Genomic DNA, 16445 nt, shown 5'->3' on the forward strand with positions numbered 1-16445 from the left:
CCCCCCCCCCCCCCCCCCCCCCCCGCCCCGTTATCTCCTATGCTGACATTGGAAATCATTTTGGCAGTCTGTAATAGCTATTTGTGGGTCATTAACTGTTGTTGGGTGGGGACATTTTCTCTTTCACAATACCTTAAGGCGCATGGGCCACGAAGTTTCAATTGCACTGTACGTGCGTGCCTGCACGTGGTATTTTGTGGGAGAGCCACACTCAAGGGGCCAAAGAGCCGCATGTGGCTCGCGAGCCGCAATTTGCCGACCACTGCCTTAAGGCAAAAGGTCAGTATTATTGAGGCTGTGCTTGTAGGAAGGTGCATCACATCCACTTCCCTATCCATTGAATTTGCTATGGAGCTACTTTCCACCCAGAGATCATGGTATGCACCTGTCAGTTCTCCTGTGCAGGGACTTGGGAAACACTCTTGTGATCATTCTCACTCACCAAGGCAAGGCTAAACTAAGTTCCTTGTGCTATTTTAAGAAAGAAAAGATTCAACTTAAAGAATTTCATGGGTGAAATAGAAATAAAAATTACAAGTAAATGGTTCATCAACTACCTGGAAAACTAACTAGAACAATGGTAGTAAAAAATAGAAGTCTTATTATGACATAATATATATTTGTCCCATATAAAATAGCATTGGTTCCAAGGCTGCCTAGATGCCTCAAATTCGTATGTATTTTATACTCATACGAATTCCTATTCAATGGTAAACTTACTGACAGAGGTGAGGAGTGTGTTCCCTATTCCTTGGCTTCTGTGTCTCCATCCCAAACCCACACTCAGTTCTCTACACACAGTGTTATTGATCAACTTCATGTGTCATTTCTGGTTCCCATTCCTTTCCAGTCTTCACATCTTTGAAAGGTTTTCTATGATAAAAAATGGTAGATTCCAAATAAAGATGACATGGAGTTATTAGTAGTGAATTTTATAAATTCACTACTAATACACTAAAGCTGGAAGTTTGTACAGGTGATTAGAGTCTTTTAATAATCATACTGGTAATTGTTATAGTAACAATGGCAGCAATTCATGCTATGAGAACTACAGTGTGCCAGGCACTGACTAAACACTAAATATAACTCATTTAGTTCTTGTAACAGTCTTATTTGAGAGATGAAGAAACTGAGGCACAGAGGGATTAAGTAAGATTACACAGCTAATCAGTGGTGGAGCTGGGACTTAAACCAGGCAATACGTCTGCAGAGCCTCCTCCTGAGCCATCACACTAGACTGCCGCTTTACTGCAAACCAGTGACTAACTTCTAAAACAAAAGCATTTGTCCAGCTGAAGATGGGAAACTGATATATACTCAAACCTACTGAGAGGTTAGAGAGCAAATGATGAAGAGTTATCAAGTGAAAAACCTTGAGTGCTGTGAAGGGCTGTGGGGAGGGGAAGGCTGCACCCAAATACAGGGTCACCTGTTGTCAGTCAGGTTGATTTACTAACCTAACAGTAAGACAAGATAAAGAAGTTCCATGCACATCTTCTCTTCCATTACAAGTTAAGTGTCACCAGCCTACTTACTGCAACATAGATGCCACTTTGGCATGGCTGCCTTTGGCCAAAGTAACTTCTAGAAAGAAAACCTAGTGAACAGGACAGAACAATGCAGGTTTGCTATGATGTCCTCTTCTGCAGGATGAGAGAAAACTGCAATAAAGCACAAAACCCTCAGGTACCAGAGGGGCAAAGATAGGCAGTATAATCTGCTTACATTGTAGTCTTTGCTCTGAGATTCTGTATGGTTGGGAACCCTCTAAACTCGCACATCCACCTAGAACATGACTGCTGCCCACAGGGAAAACGCCCTCTGTCCTCTCCAGGACAGATGGATGTTGCCGATCAGACCAAATCCAGTGCTGAGAGCATTCTTAGGCCCCCAAATTACACCCCTTCAAACAGCCCTTCTTAATTCACAGAACAGAGCTGATGACCCCTTTGTCTTTCCTGACCTCTTCGAGCCATTATTCATACATGGTAGGTTTGAGTTCCTCCTGCTCATCTCAGTGTCCACGTGCAGAAGATGTTGCTCTCAATCTTAGGCATCTGGCACTCATGAAATCTTGCTTATAACAACTGCTTATAACAACCAGACAACTGGTGGTCCCCAGGCCTCTTCCTCCACCCAAGGAGAGTGCTGGGCCTCTGCCTCCCAAGCCCCAAAGCTGATTAATGTTGATATTCACGTGCTCGACCTCTCCAGATGCCAGGACAGGCCACTAACCTCAGGACCAAAATTCATTAGCCATTCAGAGTCAAGCATATTTGAACGACATTTATAAAAAAGAGGAATATAAAGTATTATAACATGAATCAAGGATTTCTGCCCAAGAACTGTTTGTTAGTCTATACCTTTGAAATTACTTTGCCTATTAAGTTTTTTTCAATTTCTTAATGAAAATTTATTCTATAAAGCCCAAATAGAATTTGGTTTTAGTGACTGCTGGTTCTGAAATGATTCTTATTGGATCTTCATAAGATGGCTCCATTAATTTTGCTTAGAATTGAGACTTAACCAGCCTTTGCTAAATCCTTTACACTTTTCAAATACCTGCAAAGTTACAGTTGTGCTAGCACAGTGAACATAGATTTACTGAGCACCTATTATGTACGTAGCAGGCCCTATTCTGAACACTAAAGATAAAACCTTGAAAAAGAATCTATTCCTCTGCTTATATTCTAGAATAGTGTTTCCCCCACACTTCTGGATTTTACACACTAATACAACAGCCAGAAAAGTTGGGAGGTTAATATATTTATTTTGCTAATCTAAGGACACTGAAAATATTATCTCCTCTCATCATCATATATTTTGAAGACCAAAAGGCTAAAAGATATAATCTAAGAACAATGGACAGTTCTTTACATTGAATACATTGAGCTCTATAAAATCTTACTCAGGTCCACTCGGCACAGAGTGGACCTGCCCTTGTTCAAGGGAGTAACTACTGAGAAGCCCTTCCGGATGGGGCCCCATCTAAGAATCCTCTTTTTACCCTGTTGCTTGCACAGTGAACAGAGTAAGGAGCCTTTTTCTGAGTAGTCTAAAATCTAAACTTGTTTTCATTGTACCTCATTTTAAAGTTTCAAGAGTTTATGGACAGGCTAGCCTGGGCCCAAGGTTGATATTTAATAAATGCTTTGACAGCCAGGTCAGGAACTGGAGGTCAGAGGGTTCATGGTAATGAAAGGGGTTTTCAGCAGATGACCACAGTATCCTTGTAGAGCAGAGCGAGCTTAGTGCATGATCAATAAAAAGGTTTTGAACCAGCAAGATTCTGAGGGGAAAGAGAGGAAAAGTGAAGGATCAGGTGTCAATTTTTAAAAATGCTTGTGTGAATGCTCACACTATCTCCCCAGAAAAATCTAGTAGGGTACTTGTTTTCTACTAAAAACATTCCCATGGAATTATAATTGCAAGAAAAATACTTTTCCAGGGTGGGGGCTAGAGAGCAGATGACAGAGCAACATAAAGAGAATTCTTTGGAAGACAATCAGAGCATAGTTGGCAACCACAGCCCCAAGAGGAAGTTTCTGTTACAATTACTCAGAATTAATGACCACCAGTTAAGAATTGTCAGATGCCCTTAGAATATGTGGCGAAACAATCTATAAGATGCATTTCTCCCTTGCTGAAATCTTTCTCAACACTGATTAATGTTTATATGCACACTAGAGGCCTGGTGCACAATCGGGCCAGGGAAGGACCGTGGGAGGGCTCCAGGGCGTGTCTGGCCCGTCTCGCCCAGTCCCGATTAGCCAGACCCCAGCAGCAAACTAACTTACTGGTCAGTTCATGTCATAGCGACTGGTCGAACAGTCGGACACTTAGCATATTAGGCTTTTATTATATATAGGATAGGATAGGATTACTTTACTGGCAGTTTCTACAGCCTTAATTCCTAACTGTTAAATTGCATCCCAACAAGCTAATTTAGCCAGATTATTCTTTCCAATGAGTGAATAATAAAGTTGTACTTCACATTCCAAGTGAGCATCTGTTTTCTGAACTATTTACCTGCAACTGGGAGAAATTTATGAAATACTGTCTTGATAAATTATTCATCTGACATGTGGGGTCAAGAAAGTGCTCCTGTTTGACTATAACCAAAATACATTGATATTTCAAAATAAGCTGCCAAAATAAATAAAATGCAGTATATTGTAGAGTAAAAGACACAAAAAATTTAGTTACTGAGCTATGAAATATTCAGGATAATAAGTAAATTTCTTGCCTGCTAAGGTCTTGGGGTCCAGATAATGTTAACTAATGAAGCAGGCACCATCTTTTCAGCATGAGGTCCCTGTGGTCAGCCTTGAAACACTGAACACAGCCACTGCATTGTACTTTGAAATTTTTAATATTGGCTATATGTATTTTTTATTTCATCTGTACTGGGGCTATCATTAAAAAGGGAAAAAGATTGCTGGCCATTCAATAAAGCTACTGGGAAGATTGTATACAGGAACTGAACTCATTTACAGATATGGCTGCCTGTGCGACAGCCCAGTTCTTCATTGGAGATGCAGGTCACGTTTGAAGTAGCATCACAGCTGAGAATACGACCATTGCATTAAGAGTGCCTGGACTGCTGGTGTGAATATTCAGAGCCACACTTAAGGGATTATTTGTTAATGCAACCTGAACATAGACCATCCATGTCTCTGTGATAATTTATGGCTGCAATTAAGTGGTTACCATGGCAAACCACTTTCCACATTTTATTTGCATATCAATTGCTATATCTGAATTTTAAGAGAGTTGCAGTTTTCTTCTAGATCTTCCAACTGATTCTTTAAAAATAGATCCCAATCCCTAGATTTACTTAAATTAATGCCTGCTTGGTCCACTTGCTTTCAAATAGTAGCTTTTTTATCTAATGACACAGTTGAGTTCTTTGTTCTCTTTATGTATAAAAAAAAGTCCTGGGTGTGGAAACTCAAATAATTGTAGACCTGAGTCTACAGGTCTTTGCACTTAGTAGGCATCCCATAGAAACTCCTTGAGTTGAAATTTAATTCTGGCTGCCTTATAGCAGTTCTGCATTCTTTAGTTTTTACCAAGGGATTACTAAAGGTTGATGAATTAGTAAATGTGCCATAATCAGTGCATTCTTACACTGATTTAGACATAGAACTATTAGAACTGATTTCTGGTGGAGGTGTTATCTGTCTGGAGAGCCAGAAATCAAGAGCCTCGTTTTGACGATCAGAAGCTCCCAGTACCTCTTTCTCAGAAGGAAAACCAGGGGATGCTCCCTATACTTTCCCCACGCATTTTCTTTGAGGATATTTTGAAGTTGGGCAACCAAGGTCGCACTACCTTCTCAGAGAAAGCCAGGTGGACTTTTCAGGTGTAAATTTATGGGGCAAAGTCCCTGTGAAAGTCAGGAATCTCTTCCCCTTTCTGTCTGCTTTTTAAGTCCCTCTTCTTATCTCTCTCCCTTCCATAGTGCCTGCCTGATCTGATCTTTTTGGCCTGGGAGTGAATGGGTAGGGCATGGGATAAATCAGAAAGGTTGCTGGGACCGGGTTGAGATGTGGTTTACCCTGTGAAAAATGACAATTAGAATATCAAGTCCTGGATAATGACCAGGTATATTTTATATGCCTATATCCATACTTCCATATACATTCTGTTTCATGGCAAAGCAGTTCCACAAGTAGCAAAGGCAAAACTCTCCACTCTTCTCTCTGATTCTTACCCTTTTATTCCTCCCCCTTTCCCCTCTTCATAATGTCCTCCTTCACCCTCAATTATTGCTCACTTGCAATAAAAAAGCTGAGTCTGCACACACCAAGTCCTGAGCAGCCACAGCCAGGAGCAGTTCCCATGAGCACACCCTCTACCCCAGCCCAGTAGAGGCAGAGTTCAGCCCCCAGCAATCTATCTGGTCAGACTGGTGGAGCAGCTTGTGAAGCAATCCTGCTGGACTGAGCCGGCTGTAGACAGATAGAGGGCTACAGGGAGTAGAGAGCGTGAGAGCCAACCAGACACAAAGATGCAAATAGGCCTAGGAGGGGAGACGGAAGACAACAGGCAGCCAGGCCGGCATCTCATGAGCTAGTTCAACCCTCATGGCAACCCCAGTGGAATAGGCCAAGCCAGCACAAGTGAGCCAAATCCTGAGCTCATTTTAATGGCTTCTGTCCCAAACCTGAGTCACTGGGGATTCCACAGATTTCAAGACAGCCCTTCATGCATTTCCAAAAACAAACTGCTTGATGCTGTCATGGAAAACCTGGATCTTTGCATTCTATGGTTTCACTATGGATTACATCCAGGTCACAACCTAAGGAAGACAGCTGGCAAATCACCCTGCTGGGCGATTACCCAGCTTTTGTAATGAATCCCAGAGGGCTATGAGCCGATGTGTGTTTCTGGCTCTGCCAAGTCCTGGACAAGTCCTCACCAATAAAGACCAATCAGTCTGAGATTTATTCTGCGAGGGAAGCCTGAGAAGCCACCTGCAATCAAGACTCAGCTGCTAGAACCTGCTCCAGAAAGGAAAGGAATGGAGAATGTATATGTCAAGGGGAAGAGGAGTGAAAGAGGTTCTTTGCTTCCCCTCTCAATTCAACTGCTATCTTCTGCTTTTTTAAAAAAAATGCTCTGAGGATACCTTAGTCACACCAAAGTCAGAGGACTGCTCTGTACTCTTCAGCCTTAACTCAGGCAGGCTTTTAAGGGGCCAGAGAATAGCACTATACAGTGGTTGATTTCAACAGAGCAAGGTCAATTATAAAGGCTTTTATAAAAGACACCCCTATTCCTTAGAATGCAGCAATTCTAGGAAACATAAAAAATGTACTAAAACCTGCCAAGAAAACAGAAATACTTGTAAGTTTTATCATATATACCTACCACTTATTATCTATTATGTGCCAAGACCTGTATTTAAGCCTTTCTCATATATTATCTAATTTAATTCTCAAAACATTATACCCATTTTACAGGTGAGAAAACTGAGGCTTAGAGAAGTGAGGTCAATTGGGCAACACGTCACAGCCACGTTAAGGTGAGATCAGGACTGATCCAGGACCATATGAGGCTTGAATTTTTAATTGCTATTAAGAGTGAGTATGGAACACCAAGGGCATTTATGCACAAATACTTAGGAAATGTCAGCTGGGTGTCCACATAATGGGCCTTGAAAGTAAATCCTGCTATCTGGGTTAACAGTGAAGAGTTGTATTTTATTATTATTTTATAAGTAACCCAGATCTTGAGATTTCCACTGAAGTAGCAGGTTCTTTCACACCAGCTTCTAAAGTAAAAATATCAAGATTATTTATGTTATGTTTTTTATAGACAACAAAGGCTATAACACCTGTGGCCTATTCTTTAAAATTAGGTAGAATAAAGGAATATTCTTACAAATCTTGTAATTGCTCAACCAATTGCATTTTACAAAATTGCCATTTTTGCCAAAATGAAAGGTGCAAGAATAAATAGTCTGAATGTATTTCCAAAGAGTTATGCTGGCAACAGCCTCCTTTCTCACCATTTGTTTAGGTGTCAAATAGATCCAGGCAGGGCTGAGAGAAAGCGGGCAAGAGGAGAGAAAAGACTGATGCTCACAGCTGCAGCAAGTCCTTGGCTGAGGCTGACCACATGCTGTTACAGATTGGCCAAGAGGAGAGAAAGCAAGTCAGCTGCTTCGACACACTTTCTCAGCCATAGATCCAAGGACCATGGCTGTCATTTATGTTGGCTTGAACTGCCTGGTGTAGACCTCCCTGAGGGAGAAAGAGCCCACTGAGCATCCCTTACAGATGCCTCTCACCCAACCCCAACACGAGGGAGTTGGCGGACTAGTCCTTCTTTCCTGTGACGACTTCTCAGAGAGATGCTCAACTGGAAGGAGAAAAGCAACAGCTTTCCCTGTATTTCAGTGCTTAGTCTTAGATCAGTGGGCCCTAGAGAGATAGTCTGATTATACAGGAATTTCTGCCTCCTGCCAATTTAAAATTTTTAGTAATTTCAGACTTAAGATCCTGTGTGTATGCAGGGGGAACATAAGTGATGGGGGTTGGGAGAAGTTAAGATTTCTTTTAGGAAATCTAAACTTTGCAGGAGACCTGTGACCAACAGACTTGCACGGGGGATATGCTGCTACTTTCTTCTCTTCAACCCTTCTTCCCAGAGGCCTGATACAGTCAGAGAGAGAAAGAGGGAGATTGATAGAGAAGTCAGAAATAGCTCATTGGAGTGTGTGAATAATACCGAAGATATGTGCTAATCTTTGTGCCAAAATGAACGTTCTTGCCATTTATGTGAAACAGCCAACAAGAGCACCAAAAAAATTGTTGGACTAGTCTACTTTCTTAGAGACTGAATTCAATGGACTAAACACTCTATTAAAAACTGCATGCAAATAGTCTTTAAGACTGAAGGGTATCTAAAGTTGTTTCTGCATGACTGTAAAAACAGGTGTGGTGGTATAGCCCAAGAAGTCCCAGCCCTTACTCTAAATGGCCACTAATGTGCTAGGAGATACTGTTTCTCAGGATGAAAAGCATTCCTAGGGATGACAAACCCATTTCACCTGCATACCAGCATATTGATAAAGCTCACTGTAAATGCATGGAAAATTGCCTCTCTGGTCAACCAGAACTCTTCAATAGGACTAATAAATTGTGTGCTGGCTTCCTGTCATCTGCATGTTCACACTGACTTCCTAAAAGCTTTCGGTAATACTTCTCAACAAAAGTTTGAAGATATACACATGAATATAAACACAAATCCTTGAGGCCCTGTGTGTCTGAAGGGAATAAAGATAAACTTCAAATTTCAGAAGTGAATAAAAAAGAGGACAAAGTTTCTTCTTCCTCTAACCAAAGCTGAAATCAAAAGTCTAAGATAAAAAAAAAAATCTAAGGTAAAGTCATATTTTCCAAACTCCCTATTTTTCAGAAGAGGAATGCCAGGATATAGAGAGGTGGTACATTTATCTCTGGGCCCATTACCCCCTACACACACATACTCCCCCCTTAAGATTTGAAAAAGGAAAACATTTATCTTATCAGCTGTTTTTTGGGGGGGAAAAAACCGTGTTTGATCTGTTTACTTGGAAGCCAGCCTGCTGAGCTCAAGAGTTTGCTATCAGGCAGACCAGAGTGAATTCATTTAGGCTGTTTCTTTCCAGGCCTGGACACCAGGCCCAGCGCTTATCCTCACTGTCAAGGAGTTCTGTGCACACACTTTAGAATTTGCTGAGGGATTGTCATTGTGCCCTTCAGTTAGGGTTGTAGGTGGATTGCTGTTTCTCCTGTTAGAGTTCAGAACAATAAGCAGCTTGGTTATGATTGTTGAAATGTTCATTTCTTTTCTGAAAAAGCAAGAGTCTATCCCTCTGCTTCCTTGAGGATGTCTTCACTCTGCCTCGCATGTGCGCGTATTTCTGCCATCTAGACCAAGTCCCTTGAGCCCAAACTGACTCCCTCCCTCTTGGCTCAGGATCCACCTTTCAAAGCCACGTGGCAAAGTCCATGAAAGAACTGTTGGCCTTGGAAGTTTCTTGCAGTTCACAGCCTCCCCTCTCAATCACTGTAAGGAGCTCATACTTTTCTCTCCACCAATTTCTAACCAGCTCATCAGTGAAAAATCCCCAGAAAGTGGAAGTTAGTTTATATTTTCTGATCTGCACGGAACATTCTCCAGGCTCCAGGAGACAGACAATTTAAACCAGCACATGAAACTCAGAGCAGCTAGCTGATACCAACTCCTTTCCAGCTTGCTGCTTCCCCTACCAAAGCTGAAATCATGGGGTTGGGCTGACTGGTGGCAACCAGCTCCCAGCTCCCCTCCCTGAATGGACACCCCACACTCACATTCCTCCTCAGCATAGAGTGCTTGCTGCAGGTGGGACCTAACTCCTCAGTGGATGCACTATGTAGAAAACATGCTTTTAATTTAATGGGAAAAGCAGAGTCGTAGTAGTTTCTTCAACAAAATCCAACAACTTAGAACCCGAGGAAACAGCAATGAACAGGAACATGAGAGCAGAGAACAGACACTTCCTCCAAAGAGGGGAGTAAAACGGGGAGAGGGGAGTGACCAAGGCAGCGCGCCCACGGTGCTGAGGGCAGACTTTTGCAAAATCAACCTGACCAGACAAAAGAGGGTCTTCAAAACGCGCAGTGAGTAAGCAAGTGTGTGCGCCCTGCACAGAGCCCCTCCCGCTCCCAGGCCCCGTCCCTCCTCGCACGCTTACCTGCAATTCCTTGCAACAGCCCACAAACGTTGAAAATACTTTTCTTCATGATGCTCTGCACACACATGGTGAAGACAGACACCAGGGCCACCATGCAGAGGATGAAGATGCCCGCGGCTAAGAAGATGGCAGTGGCCTGCCAGAAGCCGCTGGCGATCTCCCCGAAGTTCTCAGCGTAGGGTCCGCACAGCGTCTCTCGCGGGACGTGCTGCACCCCGGGGTTGCGGATGCAGCGGGCGTAGATGCCCAGGGTCGGGTGGTGGGGCTCCGAGAGGCCGCCCCGCTCCTCGGGATCCGTGCCGCCGCGGGTCTTGGCTTTCCCAATCAGCCAGTCTGCGCTCATGAAGGCGATGAGCTCTGCAAACGCCACCACAATACTCAGGAGGGTCCAGAGCATCGAGCGACAGGTGACAATGACATGACACATATTGCTGTTCAAGGCGGAAAGAGGCCAGAGTCCACGGAGTTAATAATAAAAAGCCGGTGGAGAAGGAGGCTCGGGCGGCCTCAGCAGGAAGTCGCTGCTGGGGGGACTCACTCCCACAGCCCAGGGTTCCTTTCTCCGGGATCCTGGCGCCGGTCCTGGGCTGTCATGCTGCCATGTCCGGGCTCAGAGCTCAGCAGCCTCACCTAAGGAAGAAGAGTAGGAGGCGGTCAGCAGCGCCAGGCCCCGCCCCTGCAGCGGCAAACTTGCCGGTCCCCAAACCCCAGTGTGAGCGCTGGCTGCACCGCCCTACTCCCTGCGCTGCTGACCTTCCCGCAGTCTTCCACTCCCACCCCCCACCCTCCACAGGCACCACCCAGGTCCCTACAGAACCTGTGGAGCGGTCCGGTCCCTAGCCAGCACGCGGCCCTTCTCCTGAGTTTGTGGTCTTTGTTTCCTTCCCAAACTCTCCGAACTGACTGGTGGTTACCCTTATCTCCAGGCAGCATGACAAAGGCAAGAGGCCCTGCCAGCCCCTCCACCCGCCCCAGGGGCGCCCGCTCCATCATCTTTTTAGAAAAAGTCAAACAGCACAGGGATCCAGACAGATCTAGACATACTGGCAGTGAACCATCAACAGGCGGGCTTGCGCTTTTAAAAGTTCACAGGTCTCTTTGCCTGCTGTCTTGGTACTAGAGCAGCTAAGTTTGAAAAACTTGCACCAAAAGTTTTTGCTTAACAGCAGAGAGCAGCAACACCTAATTTTATTGCCTGGGAATCAAATTACCAACAGAGACATAAGAGTATTTGCTTCATGGGTAAAAGAGAATAAAAGGAAACAATGCCATAAAAAAATAACACATTGCTACACAAACTGCTTTTTCACCCATTTCTCAGAGGGTCATTTTTAGATAAAATAAACTACACTAATTAAAATGCAAGAAAAAAAGAAACTCAAGAGTTCGTGACTTAGTCACTTGGAGAAATTATTTAAAAATGACTATTGACTAAGTGTCTTTCCCACTGAGTGGATTTGTTGACAACAGAAACTTGCCTGTAAAGAATGAACTGTCCCGATTCATCACATGGGCCTCTGCCTGAGCGTCCACTCACCCCAGGTCTGGAACTCAGCATGCCCATTGTTTCTGATCTCACAAGGACTCATTCTCTTCCCAAGGACAAATGGCTTCATTACCAGAGGGCTTTGCTCTAACAGCTCAGCCCCCCCTTCAGAGGAGCCTGAACCCTGACAGGGGCCACAGTGCTCATTGGCAGCCCCGTTTTCTGCCCCTTCTCCAAGGTCAGGAAGCACTGCACAGCTCACATCTGACATCTGGGTGCATGGCTCTGTTCTGAACGATTAGATCTTATTAACCCAGGTCATGTCAACTGCATAAGAACTACAAAGCCCCATGGCATGTTGGCAGCTGGTAGGGCAGGGAGTGAGGGAAGATGGAGGAAGTGGGGAAATAGGACAGCCCAGTGCCAAAGTTTCTGCATCATGCCGGCTGACGTCTGGTGAGGAGTGACTACTTATCTCACAAAGCACAAACGCATTTGAAAGTTCTCACCCATTGTAGTTTTGCAACGTACTATTTTAGGAAATTAGCGCAATACTAGAAACATAGGCACTTAATAATTGTAAGTGTGTGTGTGATGAGGCTGTTCTGGGTCGTGTGTTCAACTGCAAGAGTTTCAGAATCCACCAGGTCTGGGTTCCCAACCCAGTAGCACCACTGACTGATCATGCTCTGCTTCCTCATCTGCCAGATGGGGACAGTAGAGTACCCTGCCTCACGAACTTGTGAGGAATAAACAAGAACCTGTTCAAGCACCTTGCTCAGTGCATGGCATAGTAAGTGCTCAATAAATACCAACTCCTTTCCCTCAGGAGCTTTTCCCCTAACGTGGATGACACTGGTCAGACAACAATTTAACTGAAGGAGCTGCTCAGTAGATAACAGAAACTTGGCCATTGCACACAGAGAACGATTAAGCACAGGCTATTTAGAGATGAATGAGGTCACTGTGTCTAAGCTTCCCTGGTGGGCTTTCAGGGTGGGTACTGGTCTGACTTTCTGTTTCCCCACTGCCTACTCCAGCTGCGAAATTCCACTGTGGAAAATCAATTAGCACCAGGCCAGAAGTATAACCTACTCCTACTCACTCATTCTCGAGTCCCCATCCCCAAATATCACCAAATAGAAATGCCTTTGAAGAAAACTTAACAATACAACAGAGCCTTGGAGACTGTTCATAATGAAGTGGCCATTCTGGATGAGAACAAGAAAACAGGTCCACGACTCCCCAGAGTCCCCTCCACCCTCATGAACACTTGGAGCCAACAGGTGGGAGCCCAGCCTGTTAGGAGAAAATGAGGCTTCTACAAAGTCTTCCAATTTGATTAGAAAACCAATTTACTGTTATGCCAGCCGATCTCCATCCCTGCCCCTCTTCTGTTTAATGGCAATTGCTCAGTGAATATAAACCTCTACATATTTGTCCTCTGGCAGAACCTTGGGACTCTGCTACTTCTTAGGTGATGCGGATGCTAATTAATATGCCAAGTGTCCACTGTCTTGGCCAGCGAGCTCTGCTTAAAGTCAGGAATACAATTAGTTTGCGACTTCTGAAGAGAAAGGATGTGAAACTTCAGAAGGGAAGATGGCACTCACGAGCTTAGCAAAATGGTCCATGCCAAACCCAAGGCAGGGTTATTTAGGGACCCGTGTGCTTAGTGTAGGCTAGATAGTTCCCTGCCCTTTTGCGCTAAAACAATCCACTGCACCAAATTCTTATATCCACGCCTGAGTGGCTGGGGTTGACGCCTTTATTCTTCTTTGTTTGTTCTCCCCAGCTAGTTTGCTAATGACTGCTATGACAGAAATAGCCAGGATAGCAAGGCTGACAAAAACGGAGCATCCAAGAAAAGTCCTCAGGTTGCAGGAACAAGGGAAAACCTGGAAACAACACAGCAAGGGCTCCAGAGTGGTCTGTGTTCTGGAACGTGTCCCACTCTGGCTGTGCCCCACGTGCAGGGATGCCTGCTGACACAGCATCCGCATCAAAGGGGAAGTAGATCCTTGTTAACCACAGGGATTCGGGCACAGAAAGTCTGAGCATGCAATCCACTGCTGCTCAGTGCACTTCCTGCTTCTTCAAAACTCACTTAGTAAAACCAGGCCCTCACTGACATTCCCTATAAAAGTCTTCTATCCATGGGCTACCCAATCCATTCCCCTCCAGGGCACTTGACTTTACTATCACATCACTGATGGTTAAGGGTAATTGGACGCCCTCTGACGTTCAGAAAATGATGCTATGCTTGTCATAACGATCCGCTGAATAAAGCTTCTTGGCAAGTAATAGAGAAAAACACCAAACAAATGAGAATTCTGCAGAAACCTGGAGTAGTGGAGGAGTTGATAAATGGTTGGTCCGTGCGGTCGATTATACCTGTGTTCTCCTCAGAGCCCTGATAGTTACCGAGGGGGAAGGTGCTGTGCAGAGCCAGACCCGCTCTGTAATGCGCATCATGGGATCCTATCTCCAGCAGCTTCGCTGTCAGTGAGAAGGGAAGAAAGTGCGTGTGAGGAGAGCCCCCAGTGCCACCTGGCTAGGAGGCTCCCTAAAGAAACCAGGAGCCAGGCTCCCTTCCCCTGGAAAGGCAGAGGCAACCTGAATGCACTGCAATCAAAGCTGCACCGGAAACCACACTGTCCACATTGCAGCAGCAGCCAGGCCCACGAATGAGGCCACGGCAGACACAGTTCTGAAGAACACTACCTTGCTTGCTCACCCGGGTCTGGTTTTCAAGTTTATTATGAAACTTCGCAACACAGACATAAGCTAAAAAGAACAATGAACACCCAGACTGGTGTTAGCATTTTGCCACGCTTGCTCTGTCACTATGGTATACACACTCACACCAGCACTCACACACAGACATTTCTGTCACTGTGGTATACACACTCACCAGCACTCACACACAGACATTTCTGGACTGTTTGAAAATGAGTTTCTGAAAATGAGTTTCAGATGTCTTGACACTTCACCTCCAAGTACTTTAGCATACACCTCCTAAAAAGAAGGACATTCTCCTACGTAACCACAATAAAATTAACACGCCCAAGAAAACTAACAATAACCCCTTATATTCAAAGCATAGTCCACATTCAAATTTCTCTACCCTGCCCCATTTTAATAGCTGTTTTCTTAAAACCATGACTCAATCAAAGCTCATGCACTGCATTTAGTTATGTGTCTTTAGTTCCTTTTGGTCAAAAATAGTCCCTCCAACACTAATCTATCCCTCCCTGCCCATGTTCCCCTGATACTGACTTTTTTGAAGCTACCAGGCCAGCTGTCTTACAGAATACCCAACAGTCTGGATTTGTCTATTTCCTCACACGGCCATTTTAAAATTGCTGTTTTATAGAAACTGGAGGTTAAATCTAAAGGCTAGTTTAGATTCAGCTTCAATATTTCGGGGAGAATCCTTGGCAGGTGATGCTGTATAATTCCTAGTGTGTCATATCTGGGAGGAAAATGACTGGGGCTACACTTCCGAATCAGAATAACTTTACGAATGCATACACATACGTGCGTGTGTATCCCGCTGTCTGTCTGTCTAGAGAGAACATGCACAGGTCCTCTCTGGTCCTAAAGAATCCGAATTGTTGTGAGGAAGTGGTTAGAAGGCGGACCTGGGCAGGATTCTGTGTTTCGAAGGCTCCTTGGGTGGATTCTGATGCCTCGGTTGAGAAGCCCTGTCCTGAGAGATGCCATCCCAGAAGCTGAAGAAGTCTTTTTCCACAGGACTTTCATTCCTAAGACAGGTTTGCTGTGTTTCTTGGAGATGGAACCACATTTTCTATGTAACTTATAAAAACACAGAGAGATCTGCAGATCGAGGGAGGGAGCTACAACTTCCAAGCGGCCGCCCTTCCCAGGAGGGCACAGCTTGTCACGATGAGGAAAGATTTGTGTGACCAGAAGGAAGGGCCATCCTTCCTCTAACTGCAGAGCCTTCCTTTAAAAGAGGAACAACCTGGGCCCAGTTGGTGTGGCTCAGTGGTTGAATGTCGACCTTTGAACCAAGAGGTCATGGTTCGATTCCTGGTCAGGGCATATGCCCGGGTTGTGGGCTCAATCCCCAGTGTAGGGTGTGCAGGAGGCAGCCGATCAGTGATTCTTTCTCATCATTGATGCTTCTATCTCTCTCTCCCTCTCCCTTCCTCTCTGAAATCAAGAAAAATATATTTAAAAATAAATAAATAAATGAAAATAAAAAGGACCAACCTGGGCTGCCAACGCTTCTCTCCTGTCTTGCTCTCTGCCCTCCACTCAGCCATGTGGAGGGGGCATTCGGCAGTGGACCAAGCCATGTTGGGAAAGGGCACTGAGCTGTGTGAGGTGGGGTGGCGGTGTTTTAAGAGCTGTGTAAACAGGCCTGGGATAAAATCTCCACTTTGCCACTAAACAGCTGTGTGTCCTTTATATTTCACCTCTGTCAGCCTCAGTTTCCTCACCTGTAAAATAAGGCTAACAGCATCTTCCTCACGAGACTACCATGAGGAATAAGAGAGAAAGTGTATGTAAAATCATCAGCAAGGCTTCCAATTCATTGTGCTCGACATATCTTAACTATCATCAATCATTATCCACCATTAGCTTGAAGTATTTGTGGTTCAGGGAGTACTCAAAAATGTTAACTCCTATTATTTTTTTAATGGAGAATTTTTTTCTTTATTGAGAAACTGAAGACTTGGGTACATCAAATAAAACTGATTT

The 16445-nt window shown here is 44.5% G+C and overlaps 1 protein-coding gene and 1 long non-coding RNA gene across 6 annotated transcripts in view; one reads left to right on the forward strand and one right to left on the reverse strand.

Moving 5' to 3' along the window:
• The window catches only part of LOC106728281, a 25455-nt gene extending 16075 nt beyond the window's left edge, over positions 1–9380 (forward strand). Inside the window, exons 2-3 of the long non-coding RNA XR_001364563.1 lie at positions 6969–7030; positions 7539–9380. This is a non-coding gene — a long non-coding RNA (uncharacterized LOC106728281). The remainder of the gene's footprint in view (positions 1–6968; positions 7031–7538) is intronic.
• Positions 1–16445, reverse strand: part of LHFPL2 (lipoma HMGIC fusion partner-like 2) — a 77184-nt gene that overhangs the window by 12530 nt on the left and 48209 nt on the right. For 2 of the 5 annotated variants that reach the window (XM_005858071.2, XM_005858069.2), the window contains exon 2: positions 10229–10858. In XM_005858071.2, coding sequence (XP_005858133.1) covers positions 10229–10655 — 427 coding nt within the window. In that variant the 5' untranslated portion in view covers positions 10656–10858. Of the gene's footprint in view, positions 1–10228; positions 10859–11045; positions 11152–11272; positions 11413–14057; positions 14081–16445 lie in introns of those variants that run through there. The other 3 variants (XM_005858073.2, XM_005858072.2, XM_005858070.2) reach the window with 3 other exon arrangements.

The sequence above is a fragment of the Myotis brandtii genome, unplaced genomic scaffold (assembly GCF_000412655.1).
Source record: "Myotis brandtii unplaced genomic scaffold, ASM41265v1 scaffold115, whole genome shotgun sequence".
Taxonomy (NCBI): Eukaryota; Metazoa; Chordata; class Mammalia; order Chiroptera; family Vespertilionidae; genus Myotis; species Myotis brandtii.